At 36.8% G+C, this 18405-nt stretch overlaps 1 protein-coding gene across 1 annotated transcript in view; it reads right to left on the reverse strand.

Moving 5' to 3' along the window:
• Nucleotides 1-18405, reverse strand: part of IL1RAPL2 (interleukin 1 receptor accessory protein like 2) — a 1152078-nt gene that overhangs the window by 37183 nt on the left and 1096490 nt on the right. The window contains exon 7 of the mRNA XM_019431771.2: nucleotides 14005-14134. Within this exon, the coding sequence (XP_019287316.1) occupies nucleotides 14005-14134 (130 nt within the window). The remainder of the gene's footprint in view (nucleotides 1-14004; nucleotides 14135-18405) is intronic.

Consider the following 18405-nt stretch of genomic DNA (forward strand, 5'->3'; position numbering starts at 1 on the left):
CCACATTTAAAAAAAGATTTATTTATGTTAACTGTGCTAACCGATGGATGTGTTAATTATCTTGATCTTGGTAATCATTCTAAAATGTATATGTATATAAAATAATCACATTATATACTTTAAATATATACAAGTATATTTGTGAATCACTTTTCAATAAAGTTAAGTTATAAATGTGCAAAATAATAGCATCAATCTATTTGGTGATTATAGTTTATGGATAATTGAAATTTATGACTGTTATAAGTTACCTGCACTACATGTGAAGCAGTATAGTATTATTTGAAAGTGAACTTAGATTAGTTGTAAATGTTATTGCAAACTGTAGGCCTAACACTAAATTTTCTAAAAGTACAATTGATATGCTAAGAGAGAAGACAAAATAAAAGCACATAAAATGCTCAATTAAAACTAGAGAATCCACGAAAAGGAAATTAAGAAAACAATCCCATTTACAATGGCAAGAAAAGTAATAAAATGCTAAGGAATAAATTTAGCCAAAGAGGTGAATGATGTGTAAAGTGAAAATTATAAAATGTTGATGAAGGAAATTAAAGAAAACACAGATAAATTGAAAGACATCCTGTATTCAGATTGGAAGAATTAATATTGTTAAAATGTCTACACCATCCAAAGTGATCTATAGATTCAGTGTAACCCATATCAAAATCCCAATGCCATTTTTTTACAGAAATAGAAAAAAATATTAAAATATATGGAATCACAAAAGACCCCAAATAGCCAAAACAATCTTGAACAAGAAGAGCAAAGCTGGAGGGATCATACTTCCTGATTTCAAATTACATCAAAAAGCTACAATAATCAAAACAGTATGGCTCTAGTATAAAAACAGACATATAGACAAATAGAACAGTATGAAGAATCCACAAATCCACAATCTACAGTCAACAGATTTTCAAAAAGCATGTCAGAAATACACAATGGGGAAAGTATAGTCTCTTCAATAAGTACTATTGGGAAAACTGTATATCCACATACAGAATACAATTGGATCCTTACCTGACATCATATATAAAAATCCACCCAAAAAGGATTAAGTACTTAAGCATAAGACCTGAAACCATAAAACTACTAAAGAAAACATAGGGTAAAACTTTTTGACATTGATATAGGCAATGATTTTTTGTGTATTATACCAAAAGCATAGGCAAGAGAAGCAAAACAAATAACTAACAAACAAAAAAGAAAGACAAGTGCGATTGTATCAAACTAAAAGCTGCTAAAAGAGCATATGGTCTCACTTATATGTGAAATCTAAAAAAAGAAAGAAACACAAGCTCATAGATACAGAGACTAAACTGGTGGAGAGGCAGGAGGTTGGGGGGGGGTGCAAAATGAATGAAGGGAATCAAAAGGTACAAATTTCCAATTAAAAAATAGATAAGTTGATGGGGATGTAATGTACAGCATGGCAACTATAGTTAATAATAAGAAGAAAAATCTATAACTATGTATGGTGACAAATGTAACTAGACTTATTGTGGTGATCATTTTGCAATATATACAAATACAAAATCATTATGTTGTGCACCTGAAAATAATGTTGTATGTCAATTATATTTCTCTCAGAAAAGAGAGTGGATGTAATTTAGGGAATAGGAGAAAATATTTGCAATCCATATATCTGATAAGGGGTTAAAATCCAAAACATATAAGGAACTCTTACAACTCAATATTAAAACAAAACAAAACAAACAAATAACCTTATTAAAAATGGACAGATGACCTGAATAGATATTTCTTCAAAGAAGACATATAAATGGCCAATGGGTATTGCTTGTTAAATGGGAAATCAAATCAAAATCACAATGAGTTATCATCTCCCACCTGTTAAAATGGCTATTATCAGAAAAACAAAAGATGAAAATTGTTGGCCATATGTAGATAAAAGGGAACTCTGTACATTGTTAGTTGGAATATTAACTGATGCAGCCACTATGGACAACAATCCAGAGATTCCTCAAATATTAAAAATAGGGGCGCCTGGTGGCTCAGTTGGTTAAGTGTCCGACTTTGGCTCAGGTCATGATCTTGCAGTTCATGGGTTCAAGCCCCATGTCAGGTTCTGTGCTGAGAGCTCAGAGCCTGGATCCTGCTCCAGATTCTGTGTCTCCCTCTCTCTCTGCCCCTCTCTTGCTCACACTGTCTCTCTCTCTCTCTCTCTTTCAAAAATAAATAAACATTAAAAAAATAGAACTACCATACAATCCAGAAATCCCACTTCTGAGTATATATGTAAAGGAAATGAAATCAGGATCTCAAATAGGTATTTTCACTCTCATGTTCATTTCAGCATTATTCATAATAGCCTAGATATGAAAACAACCTGTGCCCATCAATGGATGAATAGTCAGAAAAATGTGGTTCATACATACAGTAGAATATTATTCAATCTTAAAAAAGAAGCCAACGTTGGGACACTTGGGTGACTCTGTCCGTTAAGCGTGTGACTTGGCTCAGATCATGATCTCACTATTCGTGAGTTTGAGCCCTGAATTAAGCTCCACACTGACAGTGTGGTTCCTGCTGGGGATTCTCTTTCTCTGCCCCTCCCTGACATGTGCACCTGCTCTCTCTCTCTCTCTCTCTCTCTTTCTCTCTCTCTCTCTCTCAAAATAAACAATAAATAAATAAATAAATAAATAGCAAACCTTGCCATTTGCAACAACATAAAAGAACCTGAAAAATACTTTGCTAAGTAAAATAAATCAAAGAATGAAATATACTGTATGATATGATACGATTTCTATGTGGAACCTAAAAATGCCAAACTCATAGTAGCAGAATAGAATGGTGGTTACCAGAAGGTGAAGGGTGGAAGAAATGGGGAGATGCTGGTCATCCAGCTATAAAATGAATAAGTTCTAGAGACCTAATGTACAGCATGATGACTACATTTAGTAATAAGGGTACTGTATACTTGAAATTTGCTAGGAGTGTAATTCTCAAACGTTTTCACCATACACACAAAAACATGGTAACTATGTATGGTGGTGGTTAATTAGTTTGATTGTGGCTTAGCTTGATTTACAATGTAAATATATACCAAAACCTTATGTTGTATACTTTAAATATACACAATCAAGATTTTTATATTTATACCTCAACAAAACTGGATTTTTTAAAAATATAGCATGAAATAAAGGGTAGAGATTGATTCCCTCCAAAATAAAATAAAAGAAAATGTCTAATTCCAATTTCCATTCATCCTAAATGGTCCTTTAAACCAAAGTGAGCCCTCCTGTGGTGTATCGATATCTTGCACCATCTCTAGGTTATTATTATGAGTATGAGTAATCATTGTTCAGAAGTGATGATTGAAGATATCAAGAATAGAAGTATGTTTAAAAAAACTCTTAGGGGTGCCTGGGTGGCTCAGTTGGTTAAGCGTCAGACTTTTGATTTCAGCTCAGGTCATGATCTCACTGTTCGTGAGTTTGAACCCACATTGGGCTTTGCGCTGAGAGTGTAGAGTCTGCTTGGGAGTCTCTCTCTCCCTCTGTCTGCCCCTTCCACACTCATTGTTTCTCTCTCTCAAAATAAATAAAATTAAAAAATAAAAAGTAAATAAAAATAAAATGAAGCTGCTGGGAAGCAGTTTTTTTGAGTTAAAAAAAATCTCAAACAAAATCTTTATTTTAGTGTTATTTTTTTTAAGTTTATTTATTTATTTATTTTGAGAGAGAGAGAATGCATGGGAGGCGCACAGGGAGAGAGGGAGAGAGAGGGAGAATCCCAAGCAGACTCTGTACTGTCATCAGGGAGCCTGATGCAGGGCCCGAACTCATGAACTGTGAGATCACAAACAGCCAAAATCAGGAGTTGGATGCTTAACCGACTGAGCCACCCAGGTGCCCCCTTTTAGGGTCATTTTTAGGGCCTATTAAAGCCTTATTAGTCATAGGCCAGGATCAAGCCTATAATCTGAAAAAAAAATCAGATTTATTTACTGAATGCACTGAAGGTGGGACACTCCAGAGTAATTGTGGATCATTCCTTGACTGAAGGTAGGAAGAAAGCATTTTTATAATGTTTGGATTTTCACTGAATATTCTGAGGAGAGTCTAAGCAAGCCCTGATAAATTCTGGATAGGTTGGGATTTTTAAGGTAGCATTGGAGAAGAGAGGATTGACTAGGGTTTGACAGCTGTCATGACGCAAGTCTTAGCAATTGGGTATGCCCAGTAACATATAAAAATAGCAAAGTAGGTCTGGGGCATCACTGGTAAGAAATCAGTAGCCATTCAAAGGAGGTGGGGGTCGTTATGGCATTTTACAACTGCTGCATTACCTTGGGAAAAACAGGGTTTTCTGTTAACTTTGGAGCTGGTTTTATCTGTCTTTCCTCCCAGGCTGATTAATAGCAGGGCTGCTTATTCTCCAACCAGACTGATTTTTACTCTTTCAGTCCCACGCAGATTTTGACTCTACATCCCAAATGTGCACTACAACAAAGCATTCTGGGAAACTGAGGATTCTTTCTAGTTGTATTTTGATGAATTCAGGTCTAGCTCCACTGGTACTGTGAATGAACTACCCTGGCTCCATTGGTACTGTGCATGGATAGATCTTCCTCAGTCTCTAAACCAATTTTTTTATTCTGTAAAATAAACTGATACTATTTATCTCAGATGGTTATCATGAAAATCCCAATGTGGTTTAGGATTCCAAAATGCTTTTGCAATCTACCGTGTCTTATAAAAACATGAATAGGAATTATTATTATTCCTATTATTATTATTTTTTTAATAATTATAGGTGCTTATTAATATAAGACATTATATGTGAGATTGGGCATCTATAGTCTGTTCAGTAAATGAAGATATTTAAGAAGTATGTCTTAGGTAAGCTTTAAATATTTTAGGCATTGGTCAAGGCTAAGATCCACTGTGGAACGAGAACTGTGAATAGTAGAGTCATCACTCTAAAATTTATCCTTCAGATAGGTGGCAATTCAGATTGTCCCTAGGTAAAAACTATGCTGATTATAAAGTTAACTTTTCCATTGAAGCCTGCTCATGATTTACAAAATCTACATTCACACATAGGTCATAAGATTTGAAACTTATTTAGATCAAAGGCAAAGTGATTGATCAATGTTCCTTCTTCCAGTTAGATAAGCTGAGAATGGGGGAAAAGAAGTGTGTGTGTGTGTGTGTGTGTGTGTGTGTGTGTGTGTGTGTGTGTTAGCTCAATTTCAGGAAGTCCAGAGCAGGTGGGGTGCTTCAAGGCACTGAAAAAGTGTACTCAGAAGTTGCCAAAACAGAGCACATCATTTTGCCTTGGGCTGTCTGAGACTTCAATAGTTTCCTCTATATTTTGGGGCAAACTATATATTCACATCTCTATATTTTTTAATTGATTAGTTAGGAAAAGGCTATTCGGGGTCTTTAATATAGGCTCACTTTATATCAAGAATAAAATCTTTTCATAGCTGTATCACATTCCCCTCTTTGTTAAGAGCATTTTACTCATTCAAGGAGAGGATGTTAAGGTAAAGAGATGAGAACAGAAAGCCAGAAAGTGGTGGAAGTAGGAGTGAAGAAACCAAAACTAAAAACACGCAAAGCCCATATTCAACTTATAGTTTTTCAGTAATTGAAAGTAAATGAAACTATTTGCATTTTAAGAAGCTTGTTTGAAAAACCTTAAGATGAATTGAATATGTTTTTCAGCTCAAGAATTATAAAAGATTTGGTAAACTGTTTTATGGTACTGCCTAAGGGGTAAAAAAGATATTGATGGGAAGATATGTAAAGTGAGAATTATAATGAAAGATTACTCTCTATTGGGGCAAAGCAATTGCATTGAAATTTGTTCAGTCTCCTTTGACAATCAGATGCAATTCACAAACCTGTTGGCAAGCTTAGAGACTATTGTTGTTGTTTAATAGGAGGAGTTCAATTTCTCTGATATTTTTTATTAGCACTGTGGAGTACATAACTCACTAGAAAATTCTTTTATTTTTTATAATTCTCAAGCCTCTGGTAAGATTAATTAAAAGGTAATTCTATAATGACATGGAACTAGATTGGCCTTTTTAAAATGCTTACACCCAAAGACTACCACTCTTTTTCATGACTCTCTTATGTCACTTTGCAAATTCTTCCCGTTAAATTTTAGCAGAGGGACAAATATTAGGATGTCCTTTCCTAATGACAGTTTCCACTGGGTCTCCTCCCAATAATTATTTCACTTCTCTGAATAGACATGGTAGAGCTTATAGGAGTCAGCTTGTTGCAATGACTTTAAAATGGTAGATAAAAATAACCAAGCTTGCACAAATGCAGCTCATGCTACTGCACATACCAAATTCCTTCAACATCCCTACAGATGACATATTCTGGGGTCACTGGAAAATTTAGGATGCAGTTAAAGGGATAGGCTGGCAATTGTGAATGGATATTATATTTGGGTTCAGATTTCCTTAGAGTTCAGTCTCTTACCAACATCAGAGAATTGGGAGGGCTATTCCAATTTCTGCTAAAGGAGAATCTGTATGCTCAGATTGGAGTCTGAGGTGATTTGGCAATAGGTTGCAAGTCAGGAGGTGCAAGGAGTCACTGTGGTCAAAGTAACCCAGAGAGAGAAAAAAAGTAACCCAGAGAGCAAATAAATAACTCCAAAATCCTCCTCAGGATTTTGTCAAATATGCTAGTCATATTGCTCCAGGGGAAAGATCTATGGGGCAGTGTACTTCTGATATGCATCCACAACATAAGAGCTATGATTCAATTAAAATATGAAGCAAATACAGTAACCTGAGGGAGAGCCATGCATCCAGAAGGAAATTTTGTTTCCAGAAATGCTTTCAAGAGGAAACCTCAACTTAACATCTTCAGCATTCTACCATCAGAACTGTTCTCTTTGGAGAAAATGTGTGGGCTATGAAAGAATGCAGATCTTCTCTTAATCGAATTAATGGCATGATTAGCATTTTTTAAAAAATGAAACTACCAGATTCGTTCCATCTGCCATACTGTATAAAAATCTTGTATGCTTTCATTCAAGGACATTGGCTTTGGAAGCTAGAAGACAGAATCTAGTAATTAACTCCTGTGTTAGTATAAATGGCTGTATCCTAAAGGAATTCCTGCACCCACACAAGCTCTCAAATAGATCAAGGTTACATAATTAATATTACAAAATGGCTGACTGTGTGTTTATCTTGGCTAGGAATCCTTGCCTCTTTGTTTGCACTTCTCTAAGGTGTTTCTAGTTTGCCAGTAGGGTTGTGTAAAAATTTCACAACAAATCTCATGTTACTTGCCTCCACTGCAAATATACGTATGCACCCTTTTTTATAGGGAGGGTTGGGGAAAGTGGAGGAAGAAGATGTAACAAGAGCAAATAAATAATGGCATTTTGCAAGTCCTGAAAGGTTGACTTCCTATAGTACTATCTGGTTGGTTCATTTGCACCTAATAAAGTGGCTTGGACTAGACCGAAATGTTTCATATATGTATGCTTTGTCATTCACCATTTTAATCATTTGCTGCTAGACACCAGCAGCAGTGCCTAACTTTTCTTTTTTAAAATGGTATAACCACATGGAAGATTTTAAAAAGTTAAATGATCCTGGAGGAAAAAAAAATAGAATAATAGGTAAAAACTAATGAAATTTGAATAAAATGTGGATTTCAGTTAATGATAATACATCAATTTTGTTTCATTAATTGTAATAAATGTACCATAATAACTTAAGGTATTAGTAACAGGGAAAACTGGGCATAGGGTATGTAGAAAATCTCTGTACTATCTGCTATGGACTTAATGTTTATACCTCACCCAAACAAACATTCATACCTTTAAATTCTAATTTTTAATGTGATGGTATTGGGGGTGGGATTTTGGCAGATGATTAGGTTATGAGGGAGAAGCCCTAAAGGATAGGATTAGTGTCCTTACAAAAGAGACTGTAGAGAGTTTTCTCATCTTTTCCATCATGTGAAGACATGTGAGGGTGTAGTGAGACAACGATCTATGAATGAGGAAGTAAACCCTCATCAGGCATTAAATCTGCTGGTGCCCTGATCTTGAACTTTCTGGTCTCTAGAACCATGAGAAATAAATATTTGTTGTTTAACCACTTAGTCTGTTGAATTTTTGTTATAGCAGACCAAGTAGACTAAGACCTTATATTCAAATTTTTTCTGTAAATCTATAATTATAATAAAAATTGTTTTTAAAACAAAGCTAAAAAATGAAGTAGAAAAGGTAAATGTACACCCACTATATAATTCAGCCACTCCATGTTTCACTATTTATTCAAGAAAAAAAGAAATATATGGGCATGCAAAAATGCATATGTGAATGTTCATAGCGGTTCTATGTGTAATAGTCCCTAAACTGGAAACAACCCAAATATCCATCAACAAGTAACCAGTTTATATCCATGTAATGGAATACTACTTGGCAATAAAAAAGAATGAACTATTGCTACATTTAATAAGATGGATGAATTTCAAAATAAGTGTGTTAACTGAAATAATCCAGACCAAAAAAAAAAAAGCACGTACTGCATTATTTCATTTATATAAAATTCTAGAAAATACAAACTGATTCATAGCGATAGAACAGTGTTGTGAAAGTAGGGCAGGAGGTAGGGATTACAAAAGAGAAATTTGTGGGGCAATTTATATGTTCATTATCTTGATTATGGTGATAATTTCATAGATGTATACATATATCAATCAATCAGCCCTTATAGATTGTATACTTTAAATTGTGTGCTGTTTATTGTATACCAATTATACCCCCATTAAATCTATTTATTTAGAAAAACCCAGTCATTCATGAAGAGAGAAAGAGAGATAATTATCTTATGTTCATATATAACTACTACCCTGATCATAAAACATAGCTCTGAGCTTTTTGGTAGTGGAAATTTTGCTAATATGTACCATTGTACCTATGACTTGTCCTTTGGGGATCAGTTTTTTTTTTTTTAAATGAAGAGTAACCCTTACAATCCTTTACAGGCAAATATATTGAGAAAAATTCTAAATATGTATCTTCTAAAATAATTTAAAAGAAACTCAGTTGCATTAATTTCATAAACCTTAACTTAGTGTTAGTAATTAGGCTAATAAAGTGTTAGTAATTAGGAAACTTAAACTTTAAATGGGAATTAATAGTTAAGAATTCTTTATGAGTAGAATATTGAGGGGCTCCTGGGTGGCTCAGTTATTTAAGTGTCTGACTTCAGCTCAGGTCATGATCTCATGGTTTGTGAGTTCGAGCCCCGTGTCAGGCTCTATACTGACAGCTCAGAGCCTGGAGCCTGCTTCAGATTCTGTGTCCCCCTTTCTCTCTGCCCCTCCCTTGCTCATTCTCTGTCTCTCTCTCTCTCAAAAATAAATAAACATTAAAAAAATTAAAAGTAGTATATTGATTATTTTTTCTGAACATCTATTATGTGCCAGGCATTCAACTGGAAGTTTTTTTAAAACAGCTTTATTGAGATATAATTTACATACCATACAATTCATCCATTTAAGATGTACAACTCACTGTTTTTTAGTATATTCACAAATATGTGCAACCCTTGCCACAGTTTTGTAACATTTTCATCACCTCCAAAAGAAGCTTCAGACTGTTTAATGGGCACAGGGTTTTGTTTTGTGGTAATGAAAATTTTCTGTAACTAGATAGTGGTTATGGTTGCACAATCATGAATGTACTAAATGTCACTAACTTGTACACTTTAAAATAGTGCATTTTATGTTATATTGTATCCACCTCACTAAAAAATATATCACCCATACACGTTAGGTATTTAACCCTATACCTCCATTCCTCCAGCCCTAAGCAACCACTAATCTTCTTTCTGGCTTTATAGATATGCCTATTCTAGACATATTATATTGTAGTTTTTTTCCCACTGTCTTCTTTCACTGAGTATGGTTTCAAGGTTCATCCATGTTGCAGTGTATATCAGTACTTTATTCATTCCTTTTAATGGCTGAATAATATTTCATTGTATGAACATACTACATTTTATTTATCCATTCATCAGTTGATAAAAATTTAGGTTGTTTCCACATTTATCTATTATGAGTAATGCTACAGTGAACATTTGTATACAAGTTTTTGTGTAGATATATGTTTTCATTTTTCTTTATTATATACCTATAAGGGGAATTGCTAATAATTATATGTTTAATGATTGGAGGAACTGCCAGAGTGTTATCCAAAGTGGCTGTGCCATCTTACATTCCTACCAGTAGTGTATGAGGATTTCAATTTCTCCACATCCTAGGCAACACTTCTTATAATCTTTTCAATTATAGCCAGCCTGGTGAGTATAAAGTGTTGTCAGGGACTTTGATTTGAATTTCCCTGATGAATGACTAATTCAGACACCTTTCATGTAATTTTTTCCTCGAAAAAATTCTCTTCATGTTGGGTGGACACATGAAGAGAAGCTGTCATAATAGCTATAATAAATTATATTTAATCATAGAAAATAATATAAAGTGCACTTGTTTCTTTCACACTGCTACATATTCAATAAAAAAAGTGAAAGAATGCACTGCACTGAAATATTAGATTGGCTTCCACTACAAGATTCTTAATGTGAGTAGAGGTGGAAGGGTCCCAACTCCTATTGGAATGAAAAATGTACATTGTATACCACCATTTCTGAAATTAAAGGACAATCTCATAGACCGAGTAAGAAAAATTACCTATCCCTTATATATACAAAAGACATCATATCAAATAGGATTAGAAAACCAAAAAAAAAAAAAATAGATGTCTATCTACCAGGGAGCTATCTGTAAGAGAAAAAAATTACATATCCCTTATTCATACAAATGACATTTTTTCCCATTTATTAAAATTTTTATTGTCAAAGATACCATTTTTCAAAGATACAATATTTTAATGATACTCATCTCTTCTTCAAGGTAATTGTTTTGAGTGCCATCAAATACAGATACTGCAACCTTTATTTTTCTTTTTTTTTTACAGACACTGAAATTTTCTTTTATTACTTTTTTTTAGTTTGGTCATTTTTTAATCCACTCTGGCAAACTCTATATTTATATTATATATTTATATCATTCACATTCAATGTAATTATTGGTATGTTGGGCTTATGTCTGCCATTTTATTTATTTATTTTATTTTTTTATTACTTTTAATTTAACTGTATTTTTTATTTTTTAAAATTTACATCCAAGCTTGTTAGCATATAGTGAAACAATGATTTCAGGAGTAGATTCCTTAGTGTCCCTTACCCATTTAGCCCATCCCCCATCCCACAACCCCTCCCATAACCCACAGTTTGTTCTCCATATTTATGAGTCTCTTCTGTTTTGTCCCCCTCCCTGTTTTTATATTATTTTTGTTTCCCTTTCCCTTATGTTCATCTGTTTTGTCTCTTAAAGTCCTCATATGAGTGACGTCATATGATTTTTATCTTTCTCTAACTGACTAACTTCATTTAGCATAATACCCTCCAATTCCATCCATGTAATTTCAAATGGCAAGATTACATTCTTTTTGATTGCCGAGTAATACTTTATTGTGTATATATACTACATCTTCTTTATCCATTCATCCATCAATGGACATTTGGGCTCTTTCCATACTTTGGCAATTGTTGATTAGTGCTGCCATAAACATGGGGGTGCGTGTGTCCCTTTGAAACAGCACACCTGTATCCCTTGGATAAATGCCTATTAGTGCAGTTGCTGGGTCATAGGGTAGTTCTATTTTTAGTTTTTTGAGCAACCTCCATATTGTTTTCCAGAGTGGCTGCACCACCTTGCCTTCCCACCAACAATGCAAAAGAGATCCTCTTTCTCCACATCCTTGCCAACATCTGTTGTTGCCTGAGTTATTAATATTAGCCATTCTGACAGGTGTGAGGTGGTATATCAGTGTTTTTCATCTGTATTTCCCTGATGATGAGTGATGTTGAGCATTTTCTCATGTGTCAGTTGGCCATCTGGATGTCTTCTTTGGAGAAGTGTCTATTCATGTCTTTTGCCCATTTCTTCACTGGCTTATTTGTTTCTTGGGTGTTGAGTTTGATAAGTTCTTTATAGATTTTGGACCCTAACCCTTTATCTGATATGTTATTTGCAAATATTTTCTCCCATTCTGTTGGTTGCCTTTTAGTTTTACTGATTGTTTCCTTCACTGTGCAGAAGCTTTTTATTTTGATGAGGTCCCAGTAGTTCATTTTTGCTTTTGTTTCCCTTGCCTCCAGAGATGTGTTGAGTAAGAAGTTGCTGTGGGCAAGATCAAAGAGGTTTTTGCCTGCTTTCTCCTCAAGGATTTTGATGGCTTCCTGTCTTACATTTAGGTCTTTCGTCCATTTTGAGTTTATGTTTGTGTATGGTGTAAGAAAGTGGTCCAGGTTCATTCTTCTGCATGTTGCTGTGCAGTTTTCCCAGCACCACTTGCTGAAGAGACTGTAGAAGGATAATACCTTGATATCATAAAAGCCATATATGAACAACCCAAAGCTAATGTCATCCTCAATTGGGAAAAACAGAGCTTTCCCCCTAAGGTCAGGAACAAGACAGGGATGTTCACTCTTGCCACTGTTATTCAACATAGTATTGGAAGTCTTAGCCTCTGCAATAAAACAACACAAAGAAATAAAAGGCATCCAGATTGGCCAGGAGGAGATCAAACTTTCACTCTTTGCAGATGACATGATACTCTATATGGGAAATCCGAAAGATTCCACCAAAAAACTTCTAGAATTGATTCATGAATTCAGCAAAGTTGTAGGTTATAAAATCAACGCACAGAAATCGATTGCATTCCTATACACCAACAATGAAGGGACAAAAAGAGAAATCAAGGAATTGATCCCATTTACAGTTGCACCAAAAACCATAAAATACCTAGGAATAAATCTAACCAAAGAGATGAAAATTCTATACGCTGAAAACTATAGACAGCTTATGAAAGAAATTGAAGAAGACACACAAAAAAAAAAATGGAAAAAGTTTCCATCCTCCTGGATAGGAACAACAAATATTGTTAAAATGTCAACACTACCCAAAGCAATCTACATATTCAATGCAATCCCTATCAAAATAACACCAGCATGCTTCACAGAACTAGAACAAATAATCCCAAAATTTGTATGGAACCAGAAAAGACCCCGAATAGCCAAAGCAATCTTGAAAAAGAAAACCAAAGCAGGAGGCATCACAATCCCAGATTTCAAGCTATACTACAAAGCTGTAATCATCAAGACAGTATGGTACTGGCACAGGAACAGACATTCAGATCAATGGAACAGAATAGAGAACCCAGAAATGGACCCACAAACGTATGGCCAACTAATCTTTGACAAAGCAGGAAAGAATATCCAATGGAATAAAGACAAATGACCTTATATTAAATAAGATTAGAAAACCAATAGAATACATTTCTATGTACCAGGAAGGTATCTGGACAGTTTCTGTAACAGGTGGTATCTGTCTAGGGAGGTGCTAAACTGACAGTCACTTTTAGGATGAGCAGTGGGTACTGGGAAAAATAAATACTATTCAACAAGAGCCATCACAGTTATTTTGGTGAGTAGTAGCTTACTACTGTCACTGTAGCTTTACTTTTATGACCTATGAAAGTTGTCTGTTCCTAGGGAGTAAATAAATGAGCATTTTCCCAGTAGTTTGAGGAGTCACCTACAAAGTTTGGACATTTGGTATGGCTGGATGGAGTAACAGTGGCCTAAGATTTGGAAACTCAAAGGAATTTGCTTAAGCAGATTTGAGGGGGTTATTACACTCCATGGTATATTCTTAGAACCTGAGAAAACTTCCTTATATTCGAAGCTTACACATTTGCATTTCTTAGGGCAGTCAGCCTCACTCTTTCTACCAGATCAGCTTTTAGAAAATGGAATGATTTGGAGTTGAAATTAAAATCCCAAGCAGAAACTTTTCTAGGATGTTCCATTGATTAACTGCAAAGAGAGCAAAGAAAAAATAAGCAATTCAAGTACTGTACCTTATTTCACCCTCTCTAATGTGACCTGCCAGTTCTTCAATAAACTTCTCCCCTTTCATCCAGTAGATCATTGGTCCAGACTCTCCACTGAATCCAAAGAATGCTTTGCAAGGGATGTTCAGAGGCTTACCTGGGAATGACAGAAAAAAGGAATTGAACAAACGTCTCCTGGTTATCACTAGGAGACAGAAAAGGACTGTTTAATATCCAAAGGAAAGCTCAGAGGTGACCCATTTTCAACTCTTCTTCCCATCATTTTATCACTGGAAGATGGCGGCGTAGGAGGACGCTGGGCTCACCGCGTGTCCTGCCGATCACTTAGATTCCACCTACACCTGCCTAAATAACCAGAAAACCGCCAGAAGACTAGCAGAACGGAGTCTCCGGAGCCAAGTGCAGAGGAGAGGTCCACGGAAGAGGGTAGGAAGGCGGAGAGGCGGTGCATGCTCCACGGACTGGCGGGAGGGAGCCGGGGCGGAGGGGCCGCCCGCCGGCCAAGCAGATCCCCCGTCTGGCTGGCAAAAGCGGAAGGGCCGGTCGGAGTGTGTTCCGACAGCAAGCGGGACTTGACATCTGGAAGGTTATAAGTTAACAGCTCTGCTCAGAGAACGGGAGGACTGGAGGACAATGGGAGGGAGAGTTGTTGAGCCCCGGACAACAGAGCTCAGCTTGGCGGGGAACAAAGGCGCTCGCCAGCGCCATCTCCCTCGCCCATCCCCCAGCCAAAATCCCAAAGGGAACCAGTTCCTGCCAGGGAACTTGCTCGCTCTGCTCATTTATATGATAAACATTTCTCCATCCCCTCATTTTAAATCTGCAAGTGTCTTTAGGTCTAAAATGAGTCTCTTGTTGGCAGCATATAGACGGGTCTTGGCTTTTATCCATTCTGACACCTATGTCTTTTGATTGAAGCATTTATTCCATTTACATTCAGGGTAATTGTCAATAGATATGTATTTAGTGCCATTTTATTACTTCTTTTGTTGTTTCTGGAGGTTTTCTCTGTTTCTTTCTAGTCTGTATCACTTTTGGTCTTACCTTTCCACTCAAAGAATCCCCTTTAATATTTGTTGCTGGAATGGTTCAGTGGTCACAAACTCTTAGGTTTTTGTTTGTTTGTTTGTTTGTTTGCTTGGGAAACTATCTCTCTTTTTATTCTGCATGATAGCCTTGTTGGATAGAGTATTCTTGGCTGCATATTTTTGTCATTCAGCACTTTGAATATATCATGCCACTTCTTTCTGGCTTGCCACATTTCTGTTGAGAAATCTCCAGCTAGCCTTATGGGTGTTCCCTTGTATGTTAAGGATTCTTTTGTCTTGTTGCTTTTTCATTACAATATGTCATGTTGGTGGCCTGCTTTTGTTGATTGGGATGGGAGTTCTCTGTGCCTCCTGGATCTGGATATCTGGTTCCTTCCCCAAATTAGGGACGTTTTCAGGTATTATTTCCTGAAATATATTTTCTGCCCCCTTTTCTCTCTCTTCTTCTTCTGGGACTCCTATAATACTAATGTTATTGTGTTTGATGGAGTCACTGAGTTCCTTAAGTTTATTCTTGTGTTCCATAATTATTCTTTTTCTCTTTTGTTCAGTTCATCATTTTCCAGTATTTTGTCTTCTAAATGGGATTATTTTCCATTATTTTGTCTTTTTATCACTTAGTCTTCTGCTTTTTCCAGCCTTGTGCTCATTGCCTCAAGACTGTTTCCAATCTCAGTTATTTCATTTTTCATGATGATTATTTTTTAACTCTTTTATCTCTATGGTAAGGATCTCTCTGAAGTCTTCCATTCTTTTCTCAAACCCAGCTAGTATCCTTGTGATTGTTGGTTTAAATTCTCCTTCAGGCATGTTACTTATATCTCTTTGGCTTAGATCTTTGGCTATAACCTTATTCTTTCATTTCTGATATATTCCTCCATGTTGGCATTTTGTCTAAGTCTTGGACTTCCCTGTGTTAGAAAAGTCCATTATATTTTCTGCTCTTGAGAGTAATGGCTTTATGAAATAGAGATCATATATTGTCTAGGTCCTGGTGCTTCAAGGGGTGTCTCTGGTGTGTGTTGTGTGTTCTCTGCTTTTTGGCTGCTGCATTCTTCAGGCTAGTCATCTACAGAGGATCTTCTTGCTTGTGGTGGTCAGTGTTTGGCCCTTGGCCAGAATGTGTCAAGTTTTAACTAGGTGTTCTCTGGTCTGGTTTTTACTTTTTTACCTTTTATTTTTTTTTAAATGTTTATTTATTTCAAAGGAGAGTGAGCGTGCACGTGCACACATGCATGAGTCGGGGAGGGTGAGATAGAGAGAGAGGGAGAGAGAGAATCCCAAGCAGTCACCAAGCTGTCAGCACAAAGCCTGACATGGAGCTCAATCCCATGAATGGTGAGATCATGACTTGAGCCAAAATCAAGAGTCAGACGCTTAACCGACTGAGCCACCCAGGTGCCCCTGGTCTGCTTTTTAAATGGGATCTGATACTAGTTTCACTAGAACTAAAGTTCTGCAGCACTCTCTGGTCAGGAGACATGGTGTGGACAGGGGTTTCTGCCGGTTTTCTGGGGAAGGGTACTGATGTCCTCGGACTGAGGCAAGCTTGATCAAGAAGGACAGCCCTTGGTGTGGGACTTGGTGTAATCAGGTTAGGCAGCCAGTAAGGGCACTGCATTACTTCAAGCAGGTGGCTCTGTGTTTATGCTGAGGCTTGGTGGAGGGAAATGGCATCATCTAGCTCCTTTGTCCCTGGAGAGGTGTCTCCATGAATGCTGCCTCTCAGGGAAGCACTCTGAGAAGAGTCAATAATCTCACCCTTGTGTGTGTCTGAGGTATTTTTCAGATTGCTGTTTCCATAATGTCTGTCTCCAGGTTGTTTGCTTGTCTTTTCTACAGGAGAAGTTCAGTATCTTCCCAGCCAATCCTGCTGACTTGTAAAACTCCAGGCTTTAGGGACGTGGTGTGGACAGGGGCCTATGCTGGTCTTCTGGGGGAGAAGCCCACCATGCTGGGATTGAGGCAAGCTTGATTGAGAAAGGGAGGGTCAGACAGCAGGGTGGGGGAGGGAGACTTGGTGTAAGCAAATTAGGCCTCCAGTGTTGGGACTGAGATGCTTTCTGCAGGTGGTTTGCTGTTTATGCTGAGGAGTGGGGGAGAGAAATGGTGCCAGCCAGATCCTTTATCCCCAAAGAGGCATCTCTGTGAACATTGCCTCTCAAGGGCACTGTCCAAGAAGAGCAAAGATTCTCCCCACTGTGTGCCCCAGACATTCTTTAATTTACTGTTACCATGCTATCTGCTCCTGGGATTTTTACCTGCTTTCTCTCCAGGAGCAGTGCCATTTCCTCGGGCTCTCTCTCAGCCAAGCCCACTGACCTTTAAAACACCAGTCTTAAAGGTTGCAAGAACTTGCTGGTTGCAAGAACTCATGAAAATCAGCACTACTCATTTTCCAAGCTAATGGCTTTTGGGAAATGTTCTCCTGACGCTTTCCCCTGTGTGCTCTGCTCTCTCTTTCCTTTATCCATGATCATGGCTCCCTCCCATCTGCAGCAAACTACATCCCTGCACTTCCTACTTTCTTCAGTGTGGCCTCTTCTCTCCATTTTGTTGTGGAGTTTGTTCTGTCCATCTTCAAGTTGATTTCTGGGATATTTAGAATGATTTTATAGTTATCTAATTGTATTTGTGGGATGAGATGGGACTTAGATACTCCTACTCCTCTGCTTACCTCTCTCCTCTCCCCATCTTATCTCCCTTATCACATTTAACATTTCTTGTAAGCCTGGCTTAGTGGAGGTAAACTCTTTTATCTCTTGTTTGTCTGGGAAACTATTGCTCCTTCAAATCTGAATGATAAACTTGCCCAGTAGAGTATTCTTGTTTCAGTAGTGAATATATCATGCCATTTCCTTACAGGTTTTTCCTCATAAAAAACTTTTTTTTTCTTTCTTGCTATGTTTAAGATTTTCTTTTTTTAAAGTTAATTGTTTTGAGAGAGTAAGCGAGCATGAGGATGGGAGGGTCAGAGAGAGAGGGAGAGAGAGAATCCCAACACAGGACTCAATCTCATGACCATGAGATCATGACTGGAGCTGAAATCAAGGGTCAGACACTTAACCAACTGAGCCACCCAGGCGCCCCAACTTTTAAGATTTTCTCTTTATCTTTGACCTTTTACATTTAAATTATTATGTGTCTTGATGTGGACCTATGTGGGTTTATCTTGTTTGAAACTCTGTGCTTCTTAACTTGGATGCCTGTTTCTCTCCCTATGTTAGAGAAGTTTTCAGCTATTATTTCTTCAAATCCATTTCATTTTCCACTGCTTTCTCTCTCTTCTTCTACTTTTGGGATTCCTATAATGCAATTGTTCACTTGATGTTGTCCAAGAAATCCCTTAAACCATCCT

The sequence above is a fragment of the Panthera pardus genome, unplaced genomic scaffold (assembly GCF_024362965.1).
Source record: "Panthera pardus isolate Hobbes unplaced genomic scaffold, ASM2436296v1 HiC_scaffold_27, whole genome shotgun sequence".
Lineage (NCBI taxonomy): Eukaryota > Metazoa > Chordata > Mammalia > Carnivora > Felidae > Panthera > Panthera pardus.